Source organism: Ornithorhynchus anatinus, chromosome 6, assembly GCF_004115215.2.
Source record: "Ornithorhynchus anatinus isolate Pmale09 chromosome 6, mOrnAna1.pri.v4, whole genome shotgun sequence".
Taxonomy (NCBI): domain Eukaryota; kingdom Metazoa; phylum Chordata; class Mammalia; order Monotremata; family Ornithorhynchidae; genus Ornithorhynchus; species Ornithorhynchus anatinus.
Window position 1 is genome coordinate 48,037,539 of NC_041733.1, and position 11,364 is coordinate 48,048,902.

General features: G+C 59.4%; 1 protein-coding gene across 1 annotated transcript in view; it reads right to left on the minus strand.

The window, feature by feature from the left end:
• Nucleotides 1–1,599, minus strand: part of FAT4 (FAT atypical cadherin 4) — a 139,618-nt gene extending 138,019 nt beyond the window's left edge. Inside the window, 1 exon segment of the mRNA XM_029067234.1 lies at nt 2–1,599. Within this exon segment, the coding sequence (XP_028923067.1) occupies nt 2–1,599 (1,598 nt within the window).
• Nucleotides 1,600–11,364: the final 9,765 nt, after the last annotated feature.

An 11,364-nucleotide genomic window follows, 5' to 3' on the forward strand; every position in this document is an offset into this window, starting at 1 on the left:
AGCGGGCGCGCTCCCGGTCGGGCCCCCCGCGGGGCCCGTGGTCACCAGCCCGCTGTCCTCGCTGATGCGGAACCAGCCGGGGGCGTCGCCCCCGACGATGCTGTAGCGGAGGGCGGCCCCGGGGCCCGCGGCGGCCCCGCCGCCGGCGGCCGCCGCCGCCAGCCCGGCCACGAAGCTCCCGGGGGGCGCCCCCTCGCTCAGGGCCGCCCGGTAGACGGGCCGGGCGAAGGCCGGCGGGCGGTCGTCGACGCCGTTGACCAGGATGACCAGGCTGGCGGCCGAGGAGCGCGAGGGCCCCCCGTCCCCGGCCCCGGCGTTGTCGGCCACCGACACGGTCAGGTTGTAGGAGGGGATGCGCTCCCGGTCCAGGGCCCCGGCCACCTTGATGAGGCTCAGGTTGGGCACCTTGCTGCCCTGCACGGCGAAGTGGCCCTGCTCGTTGCCCGCCAGGATGCGGACCGAGACGTCGCCGTTGGCGGCGGGCGAGTCGGCGTCGGTGACGGTCAGCAGGGCCACCACGGTGCCCGGCTGGGCGTTCTCGTCCACCGAGGCGAAGCGCGAGGTGGCGGGGAAGTAGCGGAACCTGACCACGGGGTCGTTGTCGTTGACGTCCAGCAGGCGGATCAGGGCCTCGGCCCGGCCCGTCAGCGGCGGGCTCCCGCCGTCCAGGGCCTGCAGGGTCAGCGAGTACTGGGCCCGGGCCTCGAAGTCCAGCGGCCGGCCCACGGTGATGAGCCCCGTGGCCGGGTCCAGCCGGAAGGGCCCGGCCTCGTCCTGGAGCCGGTAGCGCACGGCCCCGTTGGGGCCCTCGTCGGCGTCGGCCGCCCGGGCCCGCAGCACGCCGGACCCCACGGCCGCGTCCTCCCGCACGGCCGCCTCGTAGCGGGGCCGGTCGAAGACGGGCGGGTTGTCGTTGACGTCCTGCACGGTGACGTTGACCCGCAGGGCCCCCCGCCGCCGCGGCTCCCCCTTGTCCTCCACCTCCACCAGGAGCCCGTAGGCCGCCGTGGTCTCCCGGTCCAGCCCGCCCCGGGACACCAGGTGCAGGAAGGCCCCCTCCCCGCCGGGGTTGAGGGTGACGTCCAGCCGGAAGCGGCCCTCCTCGTTGCCCCGGACCAGGCGGTAGGAGGCGTGGTCCACCCCGTTGGCGGCGGCGTCCGCGTCCGTGGCGGTGTCCAGGATGACCCGCCGCCCGCCGTGGCTGTCCTCCTTGAAGGTCACGGCCACGGACGGCTCGGGGAAGACGGGCGCGTTGTCGTTGAGGTCCCGCACCAGCACCCGCACCTCGGTGGGGTAGGTGGGGGCGCTGGACAGGACCAGCAGGCCCACGGCGTCGGCGGCCAGGCTCTCGCGGTCGATGCGGGCCCGGGTGGTCAGGGCCCCCGTGCGCCCGTCCAGGGCGAAGAGCGCGTGGCTCTCGCTCAGCCGGTAGGTGAAGCCCGGCCGGGTGGGCACCGTGCCCACCGGGGTCCCGGGGGGCTGCTCCTCCAGGACCTGGAACACCTGGCGGGGCTCGGACCCCCGGGCCGGGGGCGGCCGCAGCAACGGCAGCAGGAGGACCAGCAGGCCGGGGAGGCCCCGGGCCACCCCCGACCTCATGGCCGCACCGGACCCCCGGGGAGGGGCCGAGGCCCCGCTCCGGTCACCCCCGGCCCCCCCCCCGCCCCCCCCCGCGCCTCTCGGGGGTCCCGATGGGGGTTGGGGGGGGATGGATGGGCGGAGTGCCACCCCCCCGGCCGACGGCCCTGGGCGGCCCCTCGCCTCCCGCCCTTCTCCCCCTCCCCCTACCTCCCGGGGACCGGTTCGGCCCGCGGACGACGGTCCTCCGTGTCCGGTCCCTCCCGGGGACCGCGGTCCCCCGGGTCCGCCGCTTCTCGGGTCACGATCCCCCCGGCCGGCAGCGGTTCTGCCCGCGGACGACGCTCCCCCGCGTCCGGTTCCTTTTAGGTCCGGATCCACCCGGGACCGGCTCGGCCCGCGGGACGGACGCTCCTCGCGTCCGGCTCTTTCCCGGGGACCGCGGTCCCCCGCGTCCGGCTCTTCTCGGGTCACGGTCCACCCGGGACCGGTTCTTCCCGGGGCCGACGCTCCCCCCCGTCCGGCTCTTCCTAGGTCCGGATCCACCCGACACCGGTCCCGCTCGTGGACGACGCTCTCTCCGGTCCGGGACCGGCTCGGCCCGTGGACGACGCTCCCTCGTGTCCTGCCCTTCTTAGGTCCGCATCCCCCCGGGACCGGTTGGAGCCCGTGGACGACGGTCCCTGGTGTCCCGACGGTCCTTCCCGCGGACGACGGTCCCTCGTGGGGGGCCCTGCCCGGGTGCCGGTCCTCCGGGGAGCGGTTGGGGCCGCGCTGTCGGGGCCGCGCTGTCCGGTCCGCCGTGCCCGGCTCCTCCGCGGGGGTTCCCGAGTCCCCTCGTGGGTCGCGTCCCGGTCGGTCGCCCGTGTCCGAGGCCGAAGTCGTCCGGGCCCCCGGCTCCTCCGAGGACCGACCCGCACCGCACCGCACCGCGCCGCGCGGCCCGGCGGAGCCGCACACACAAACTTTGCCGGCGGACGCGCTCGGCTCCGCTCGGCTCGGCTCGGCTCGGCTCGGCTCGGCTCGGCTCGGCTCGGCTCCCCCCCGCTGTCACCGCGCCCCGCCCCCACCGCCCCGCCCGCCTATCCCCGCCCTGGCCCCGCCCCTCCCCGTTAAGCCCCGCCCCTCGCCCCCCCCGGCCCGCCTATCCCCGCCCTGGACACGCCCCCGATCCGCCCGGGCCCCGCCCCCTCAAGCCCCGCCCCCGATCGCCCGACGCTCCAATCCCCGCCCTGGACACGCCCCCTCGCCCCTTCAAGCCCCGCCCCCGATCGTCCGACGCTCCAATCCCCGGCCTGGCCCCGCCCCCGCCCGCCTATCCCCGCCCTGGACACGCGCCCTCTCTCCTCAAGCCCCGCCCCCCGACCTCTCGGCCCGCCTATCCCGGCCCCGCCCCCGATCGCCCGACGCTCCAATCCCCGCCCTGGCCCCGCCCTCTCGCCCCTCAAGCCCCGCCCCCGACCTGGTCACGCCCCCTTCCCCTTCGGGCCCCGCCCCTCTATCGATCAAGCCCCGCCCCCTTTGCCCGGCCGCGCTCCCTTCCCCCCTGTGCCTGCAACTTCTGTGTGTTGTCTTTATGGTGCGCGTTGTGTGCGTCGTGTGGACCCGGCCGCGTGCGGACCCGGGCATCCGGGGACCTCGTTTGGGGGCTGCCTGTGGGCCCGCGGGGAGGCTCTGACGGGCCGCAAAGCCCGCGCGCAGTAGGGCTGCGTGGGACCCGCGGGTCTCTACCTCAGCCTCTCTCCGCGATGGGGGCGGCGGTGGGTTTGGGGGCCGGATCCGTGGTGAGGGTCCGGTTTGGGGGATCGGTGGGCGGAGGCAGATCTGGGGGGTCGGGGGGACTCGGTTGGCGGAGACGGATTCGGGGGAATCTGTCGGCGCAGATGGATTGGGGGGAATGTTGGCCCAGACAGATTTGGGGAAACCTTTGGGCGGAGACAGATTGGGAGGGATCCTTTAGGCGGAGACGGATATGGGAGGATCTGCGGGCAGGGGTGATTTAGGGGGATCCGTTGGCGGGCTGGACTCCCCCCGGGGCTGCGGGGGGCCGCGCCTCGCGTGCACGGCGCCTCCAGCTCAGCGGAGCCCTGAGCTCCGGAGCGGGCAACTACGCCCCCTGCTGGCCCACAGCGGGTATAGCCTAGAAGGACACTGGGAGCGGGCGACCGGAAGCGGGTAACTACGCCCCCTGCTGGTCCACAGTGGCTCCGGCCCGGGAGCGGGCGACCAGGAGCAGGTAGACACCGCCACCTGCTGGCCCACCGCGGGTATAGCCCAGAAGGACCGCGGGAGAGGGCGACCAGGAGCGGGTAGACACCGCCCTCTGCTGGCCCGTAGCGGCTATAGCCCAGCAGGACCTTGGGAGCGGGCAACCACGCGCGGGTAACTACCGCCCCCTGCTGGTCCACAGTGGCTACAGCCCAGAAAGACGCCCGAGAGCGGGCGACCAGGAGCGAGTAGACACCGCCCCCTGCTGGCCCACAGCGGGTAGAGCCCAGAAGGACCCCGGGAGGGGGCGACCACGCGCGGGTAACTGCGCCCCCTGCTGGTCCACAGTGGCTACAGCCCAATAGAACCCCGGGAGCGGGCGACCAGGAGCGGGTAGACACCGCCCTCTGCTGGCCCATAGCGGCTACAGCCCAGAGAGCGGGTAACTAACGCCCCCTGCTGGCCCACAGCGGCTGTAACCTAGAAATATTATCATCGTTATTATTGTCGTTGTTATTAATCATTATTAGTTATTATTGTTATTATTATTATTATAAAGTTCCAGGGAGCGGGTAGACACCGCCCCCTGCTGGCCCTTAGCAGCTGTAGCCCAGCAGGACCCCGGGAGAGGGCGAGCAGGAGCGGGTAACTGCCGCCCCCTGCTGGCCCACAGCGGCTACAGCCCAGAAGGTCCTCGGGAGCCCACTTCTCGCTGGCTCCACTACATTTAATAATAATAATAACGATATTTAGTATTAGTAGCAATAGTAATGATAATAATAGTGGTATTTTTAAGCACTTGCTATGTGCCAAGCAGTGCACTAAGCGCTGGGATAGATAGAAGGTTGTTCATTCATTCATTCATTCATTCTTTCAGTGGTATTTATTGAACGCGTACTGATAATAATAATGTTGGTCTTTGTTAAGCGCTTACTATGTGCCGAGCACCGTTCTAAGCGCTAGGGGACATACAGGGTCATCAGGCTGCCTCACATGAGGCTCACAGTCTTAATCCCCATTTTACAGATGAGGGAACTGAGGCACAGAGAAGCGAAGTGACTCGCCCAAAGTCACACAGCTGACAAGTGGCAGAGCCGGGATTCGAACCCATGACCTCTGACTCCTAAGCCCGGGCTCTTTCCACTGAGCCACGCTGCTTCTCCGCAGAGCGCTGTACTAAGCGCTTGGAATGTACAATTCGACAACAGAGACCATCCCTGCCCAGTGAGGGCTCACAGTCTGAACGGGGGAGACAGACAGCAAAGCAAAACAGAATAAAACAAAACAAGACGACATCATCGAGATAAATAGAATCATGGAGCTGTACACCTCATTAACAAAATCAGTAGGGTAATGAATAATATATACAACTATGCACGGTGCTGAGGGGAGGGGAAGGAGGACGAGCAGAGGGACCTGGGCCTCACCGTCTTAATCCCCCTTTTTACAGATGAGATAACTGAGGCCCAGAAAAGCTAAGTGGCTTGCCCAAGGTCACACAGCAGGTATGTGTGGCGGAACTGGGATTAGGAGCCACGATCTCTGACTAAGTATTCCAGGCTCCGAGCGCTTACCCTGTGCCGGGCACCGTTCTAAGATCTGGGGTAGATATGAGATATTCGGGTTGGGCCACAGTCCCTGTCCTACGCAGGCCTCACAGACTTCATCCCCGTTTTACGGATGAGGGAACTGAGGCCCAGAGAGTGAAGTGACTTGCTCAAGGTCACCCAGCAGACAAGCGGTGGAGCCGGGATTAGCACCCATGACCTCTGTCTCCCCAGGCCCCTGCTCTATCCACTAGATTATGCTGCTCCTCTATTCCTGCAGCGTGGCTCACTGGAAAGAGCCCGGGCTTTGGAGTCAGAGGTCATGGGTTCGAACCCCGGCTCTGCCACCTGTCAGCTGTGTGACTTTGGGCAAGTCACTTAACTTCTCGGTGCTTCAGTGACCTCATCTGTAAAATGGGGATGAAGACCGTGAGCCCCACGTGGGACGACCTGATTCCCCTGTGTCTACCCCGGCGCTTAGAACAGTGCTCGGCACATAGTGAGCGCTTAACAGATACCAACCTTATTATTATTCGTGACTTAACTCCACTAGAAGCAGCGTGGCTCAGTGGAAAGAGCCCGGGCTTGGGAGTCAGAGGTCATGGATTCAAATCCAGGCTCTGCCCTTGTCAGCTGTGTGACCGTGGGCAAGTCACTTCACCTCTCTGGGTCTCAGTTACCTCATCTGTAAAATGGGGATTAAGACTGTGAGCCTCACGTGGGACAACCTGATTGCCCTGTATCTACCCCACCGCTTAGAACAGTGCTCTGCACATAGTAAGCGCTTAACAAACATCATCATCATTATCAATCAGCCAATCACTCAAGAGGATTTATTGAGCTCTTACTCTGTGCAGAGCACCGTACTAAGAATTTGGGAGAATACACTTTTTAACCAGAAGCAGTGTGGCCTTCAGGCGTGGGAGTCATTCCTTCATTCAACTGTATTTATTAAATGCTTACTGCGTGCAAAGCACAGTACTACGCGCTTGAGCACCGTACTAAGCCTACTAACTCTCTTGTCCTCTCCCAATCACTCACTAGAATGCTCTTAATGAATGATAATAGTTATAGTAATAACAATAGTATTTATTGATTGCAGAATTTGTGCCGTCCATTGAGTTGGTTACAGGATAATCCAAGTAGACACAGCCCCCGTCCCACGTGGGGCAGCCGGTCTAAGGGGGAGGGAGAACAGATATTTCATCCTCATCAATCAAGCTTATTTATTGAGTGCTTACTGTGTGCAGAATCCTGTGCTGAGCTCTTGGGACAGTGCAATATAAGAGGTGGTAGATACGTTCCCACGTTACAGAAAGGGTTTTGAATGGGGGGGAGTGGGACAGGAAGACGGAAGGAGTCCCTGGCCAGAAGCAGGACGTGGGCAAGAGGTCGGCGGCGAGATAGAAGCGGCGTGGCTCTGTGGAAAGAGCCCGGGCTTGGGGGTCAGAGGTCACGGGTTCGAATCCCAGCTCTGCCACTTGTCACCTGTGTGACTGTGGGCGAGTCACTTCACTTCTCTGGGCCTCAGTGACCTCATCTGGATAATGGGGATTAAGACTGGGAGCCTCATGTGGGACAACCTGATGACCCTGTATCTCCCCCAGCGCTGAGAACAGTGCTCTGCACATAGTAAGCGCTTAACAACTACCAACATTCTTATAGAGGAGATGGAGGGAGGGTGAGAAGGTTGGCATTAGAGGAGCGGAGTGTGCGGGCCGGGCTGGAGTAGGAGAGAAGCGAGGTGAGGTAGGAGGGGGAGAGCTGATGCACGGCTTTAAAACTCGATGAGAAGCGGGAGAGGACAGTTTCGGTGAAGCAGAGGTTGGATATTGTTTCCGGGAGAAGGGGGTGAGCCACAGGGTCCAAGGCAGCTGAGAGGTCAAAGGGGTTTAGAGTAGAGTAGAGGCTGTCGGATTGGGCAAGAAGCTCGAGGAGTTTGGAGAAGAATGGTACGAGGGAGATGGGGCCATAGCTGGAGGAAGCCGAGGGGTCAAGGGAGGGGTTTCTTTTTTAGGATGGGGAAACGTGAACATGTTTGAAAGCTGAGGGGAAGAAGACGCTGGAGAACAGAGAATTGAAGATGGCAGTCAGGGAGGGAAGAGGGAAGGGGGCAAGTGCTCCGATAAGGTAGGAAGGGATAGGGTCGGAGGCATAGGAGGAGGATGTGGATTTTGAGAGAAGGCAGGAGGTCTCTTGAGATCCTGCTGGGAAAGATGGGAGAGTTTGAAGAAGGGGCTGGAAGAGGGAGGGATTAGAGACGAGTAAGGGAGGTTTTAGGAAGAGCTGCCTGATAGTTTCATTTTTTAAATAATAATAATTTGTTTAGCGCTTACTACATGCCAAGCACTGCTCTTAGCGCTGGGGTAGATACAAGGTTATCAGGTTGTCCCACATGGGGCTCACAGTCTTCATCCCCATATTACAGATGAGGGAACTGAGGCACCGAGAAGTGAAGTGACTTGCCCAAGGTCACACAACTGACAAGTGGCGGAGGCGGGAATAGAACCCACTACCTCTGACTCCCAAGACCGGGCTCTTTCCACTAAGTCACACTGCTTCTCTGCTTTTCAGTAAAGTAGGTATCCAGGTCACTAGAGGAAGGGACAGAGGTGGGGAGTTGAGGGGGTTTGAGGAGAGAATTAAATATCTGGAGCAGCTGGTGAGGGCGTTGGGCATGGATATCAGGAAGAATGGAGAAAGAGTGAAGGAATGTGAGAAAGGGATCAAAATGGTTCCAAAAGTTGGACGTGGTGCCTGGAGGGGGAGATAGATGAGGACTAATATTTGGAGTGGTTGGTAGAAGCGGATGATATGGTCTTCAAAGGGAGGGAAAAAGCGAGGTTGTGCGAAAGCGGCATTGGGGCGCCAGAAGGAAGCCGACACCCCTTCCTTTCCTAGTGAATCTGGGGGCGGGGGGAGCGGATGAGGACCCCTCTGGGGTCATCGGGAGAGAGCCAGGTTTGGGTGATGGTGAGGAGGAGGAGGAGTGACTGAGACAGGAACAGGTCAAGGATGAAGAGGAGCTTCCCCGTGATGGAGCAGGAATTCCTCAGGCCACACTGGGCTGAGGCTGGAGGTGTGGGGAGGCGGCAGCTGGGGGCGGGAAGGCTCGAGGGGAGGGAAGAGGTTGTTTGGAAGTGAGCTGATGGGGGCCAGTGTTGGGGAAACAGGATAACAGCAAATGACTCTCCCCCCTTCAAAACCTTATTGAAGGCCCATCTCCTCCAAGAAGCCTTCCCTGATTAAGCCCCCCCTTCCTCTTCTCCCACTCCCTTCCGCGTCGCCCTGACTTACTCCTTTTGTTCATCTCCCCCGCAGCCCCACACCACTTATGTCCAGATCTGTCATTTATTGATTTCTATTAATGTCTGTCCCCCCCGCTAGAGACTGTCAGCTCTTTGTGGGCAGGGAACGTGCCTGTTATATTGTTGTATTGTCCTTCCCCAAGCACTTCGCACAGTGCTCCGCACACAGTAAGAGCTCAGGAAATACCACTGAATGAATGAATGATGCAAGGGATGTGCTGGGAATGGCAGAGGATGGGAAGGAGACAGGGAGGGGCTGATTGGAGAGTTTGGAGGAGTCAAAATAAGGGTAGGGAAGTTTAAGAGTCTAGGTGAGGTTAGTACAGTGCCCGGCACATAGTAAATGCTTATATATATAATATATTATGTATAGAAAACACCGTCATTATTATGATCAGCAGCAATAGCTGCTTAATCTGGTGGTTTCCCGAGGAAATTGTTGAATTTTAAGGCAGGTCCTGGAGAGGTAAAGAGGTGAGAGTTTAAGAGTAAACCTAAGGTGGGTGAGAAGGCAGATATGTAAAAATCCAGATTATTATCGCCTGGGCTGCAGGCAGCCACACCTGTTCTGCGTTCTCCCCTAGGGATTAAAGCCAGGCCACAGAGGAAAGGGGAAGATGAAGGAAGGAAAGAGGAAGGAATGATTCTCAATTCCTCAGAAATGAAATGCCAAGAGTCCTGGAGGGAGGAAGGTGAGCAGTGGTTTCCATGGTCCACATTGGTTTGTGACTTCTCAGAGGAGAGATCTCAGTGTTCTCTGGCTGGTCTCTGACCCAGGCTGAGAACTTGGGAGAGTAAAAAACCAATGAGTCAATCAGTTTTGTTTACTGAGTGTTTACTATGTACAAGACCACTATGCTAAACGCTTGGGAGAGTAGTAAATCAATGATATTCATTGAGCGCTTGCTGTGTGCAGAGCACTGTACTGAGCACTTGGGAGAGGATAGTACAACGTTAAATAGACCCAGCCCCTGCCCACATCAGAATTAGCAGACACATTCCCTGCCCCTAATGAGCTACTAGTATAGACACTTATTCGGATCTGGGTGAAAATCCCTGGGAAGATGTGGCTTCCGTTGGTCTAGAGAGAAGCAACATGGCCTAGTGGATAGATCCCGGACCTGGGTTCTAATCCCACTTGTCTGCTGTGATCTTGGACAAGTCACTTCTTATGTGGGCCTCAATTCCTTCAACTGTAAAATGGGGATTAAGACTGGGAGCCCCACGTGGGCCATGGACTATGTCCAACCAGGTTAACTTGGATCTACCCCAGCGTTTAGTACGGTGCCTGGCACATAGCAACCGCTTAACAAATACGGTAAAATGAACTTTGAAGATCATGTAGGAGAACCTGCAGTTCAACCTAGCCCCTCTCAATGGCGTCGTGAAGTGAACAGGAGCAGCACAGAGCAACATTATGGGCCGTGGGTGGCCTGGAACTTCCCTCCGACCTTAGCTGCATTAACATGGTCTTTTCAGCATCCACGGGCTTGAGTTAGTTGGCGTAGGCAGAAAACCGTCTCCTAAATCAAACGCCCAGTGCCTGGGGGAAATCTTACAGGGGCTTGTGGCTCCCTGGAGGAATATGAATCTTCAGACCGCCGGATGAATTACCTCAAACCATCCGGGGACAACCAAGTATTTCTGTCTGAGTTGGATTTTTGTGATGCAGGGGGAAATCATTCTTGGTTTTTTCAGCCAAGACTCGGTTTCAACAGATGTGAGCGAAAATCACCTCCTCACAACTAGTGGAAAGGTGTCATGGAAACCAGCGTTTCGTCGCTTTGTGTCCTTCATCCTCTGGAGTGAAATGGGAGGGTGCCTCTTATTTCCCACCGTTTTTTAACGCTCACGTGCTCAATGATCGAAAACTGCCAGAGTCGGGTCGGTGGAAGGACTCAGACTGTTTCTGATGGGGGTTTCCATAGAGATCGGGGCTTGTGTGTGTTTGGGATTAAGTCCACTGCTAAGGAATAGCATGGGTACCTGTGAGATCGGGCTGCTGGAGCCTTAGATTGCAATATCACAGCCTCATTCATTCATTGCTTAATCTGCCAATCCATCCGTCCATCTGCCAATCCATCCGTCTATCCAACCATCCACCCAACTATCTACCCATCACACATTTATCCATCCTTCCACCCACCCACCTACCTTCCACCCACCATCCACCAATCCATCCATTCAACCAACCTTCTTCTCTGCACAGTGTAGACTGAAAGCTAATTCCACAGTGTCCTAAGTGCTCAATAAAGTGTTCTGCACAAATTAGGTGCCCCGTACATTCTATGGCTTGTTGATTTAAATGAACAGACCTCACGAAAGATAGCAAGGAAAAATTTCAGGTGCAATTTTCATAATCACCCTAAGATGGCAGGGTTTATTTGGAAAAAAGAATTTACGATTTACTGTTGAAAACCGCAAGGTTTGGGGGTTTTGTGTGAGAGGTCAGCGATGGGATAGTTGAGATGGAGGAATTAGTGAGGATTGGCGTTAGAGGAGCGAACTGTGCCAGCTGGGCTGGAGTAGGAGAGCACCCAACTGAGTTGGGAGGGTGGGAGCTGTTTTGAGGGCTTCAAAGCTGATGGTGATGAGTTGTTGTTTTTGTTTTGTCTAAAAAGCTTAAAGTGCCTTTCTGAGGGGACCCACCCTCTGATCACACCACAGACCCCGAAACTCAAGGTTTGTCTGAACTCGGTCTCTGAGTCCAAACCGTGGGACCC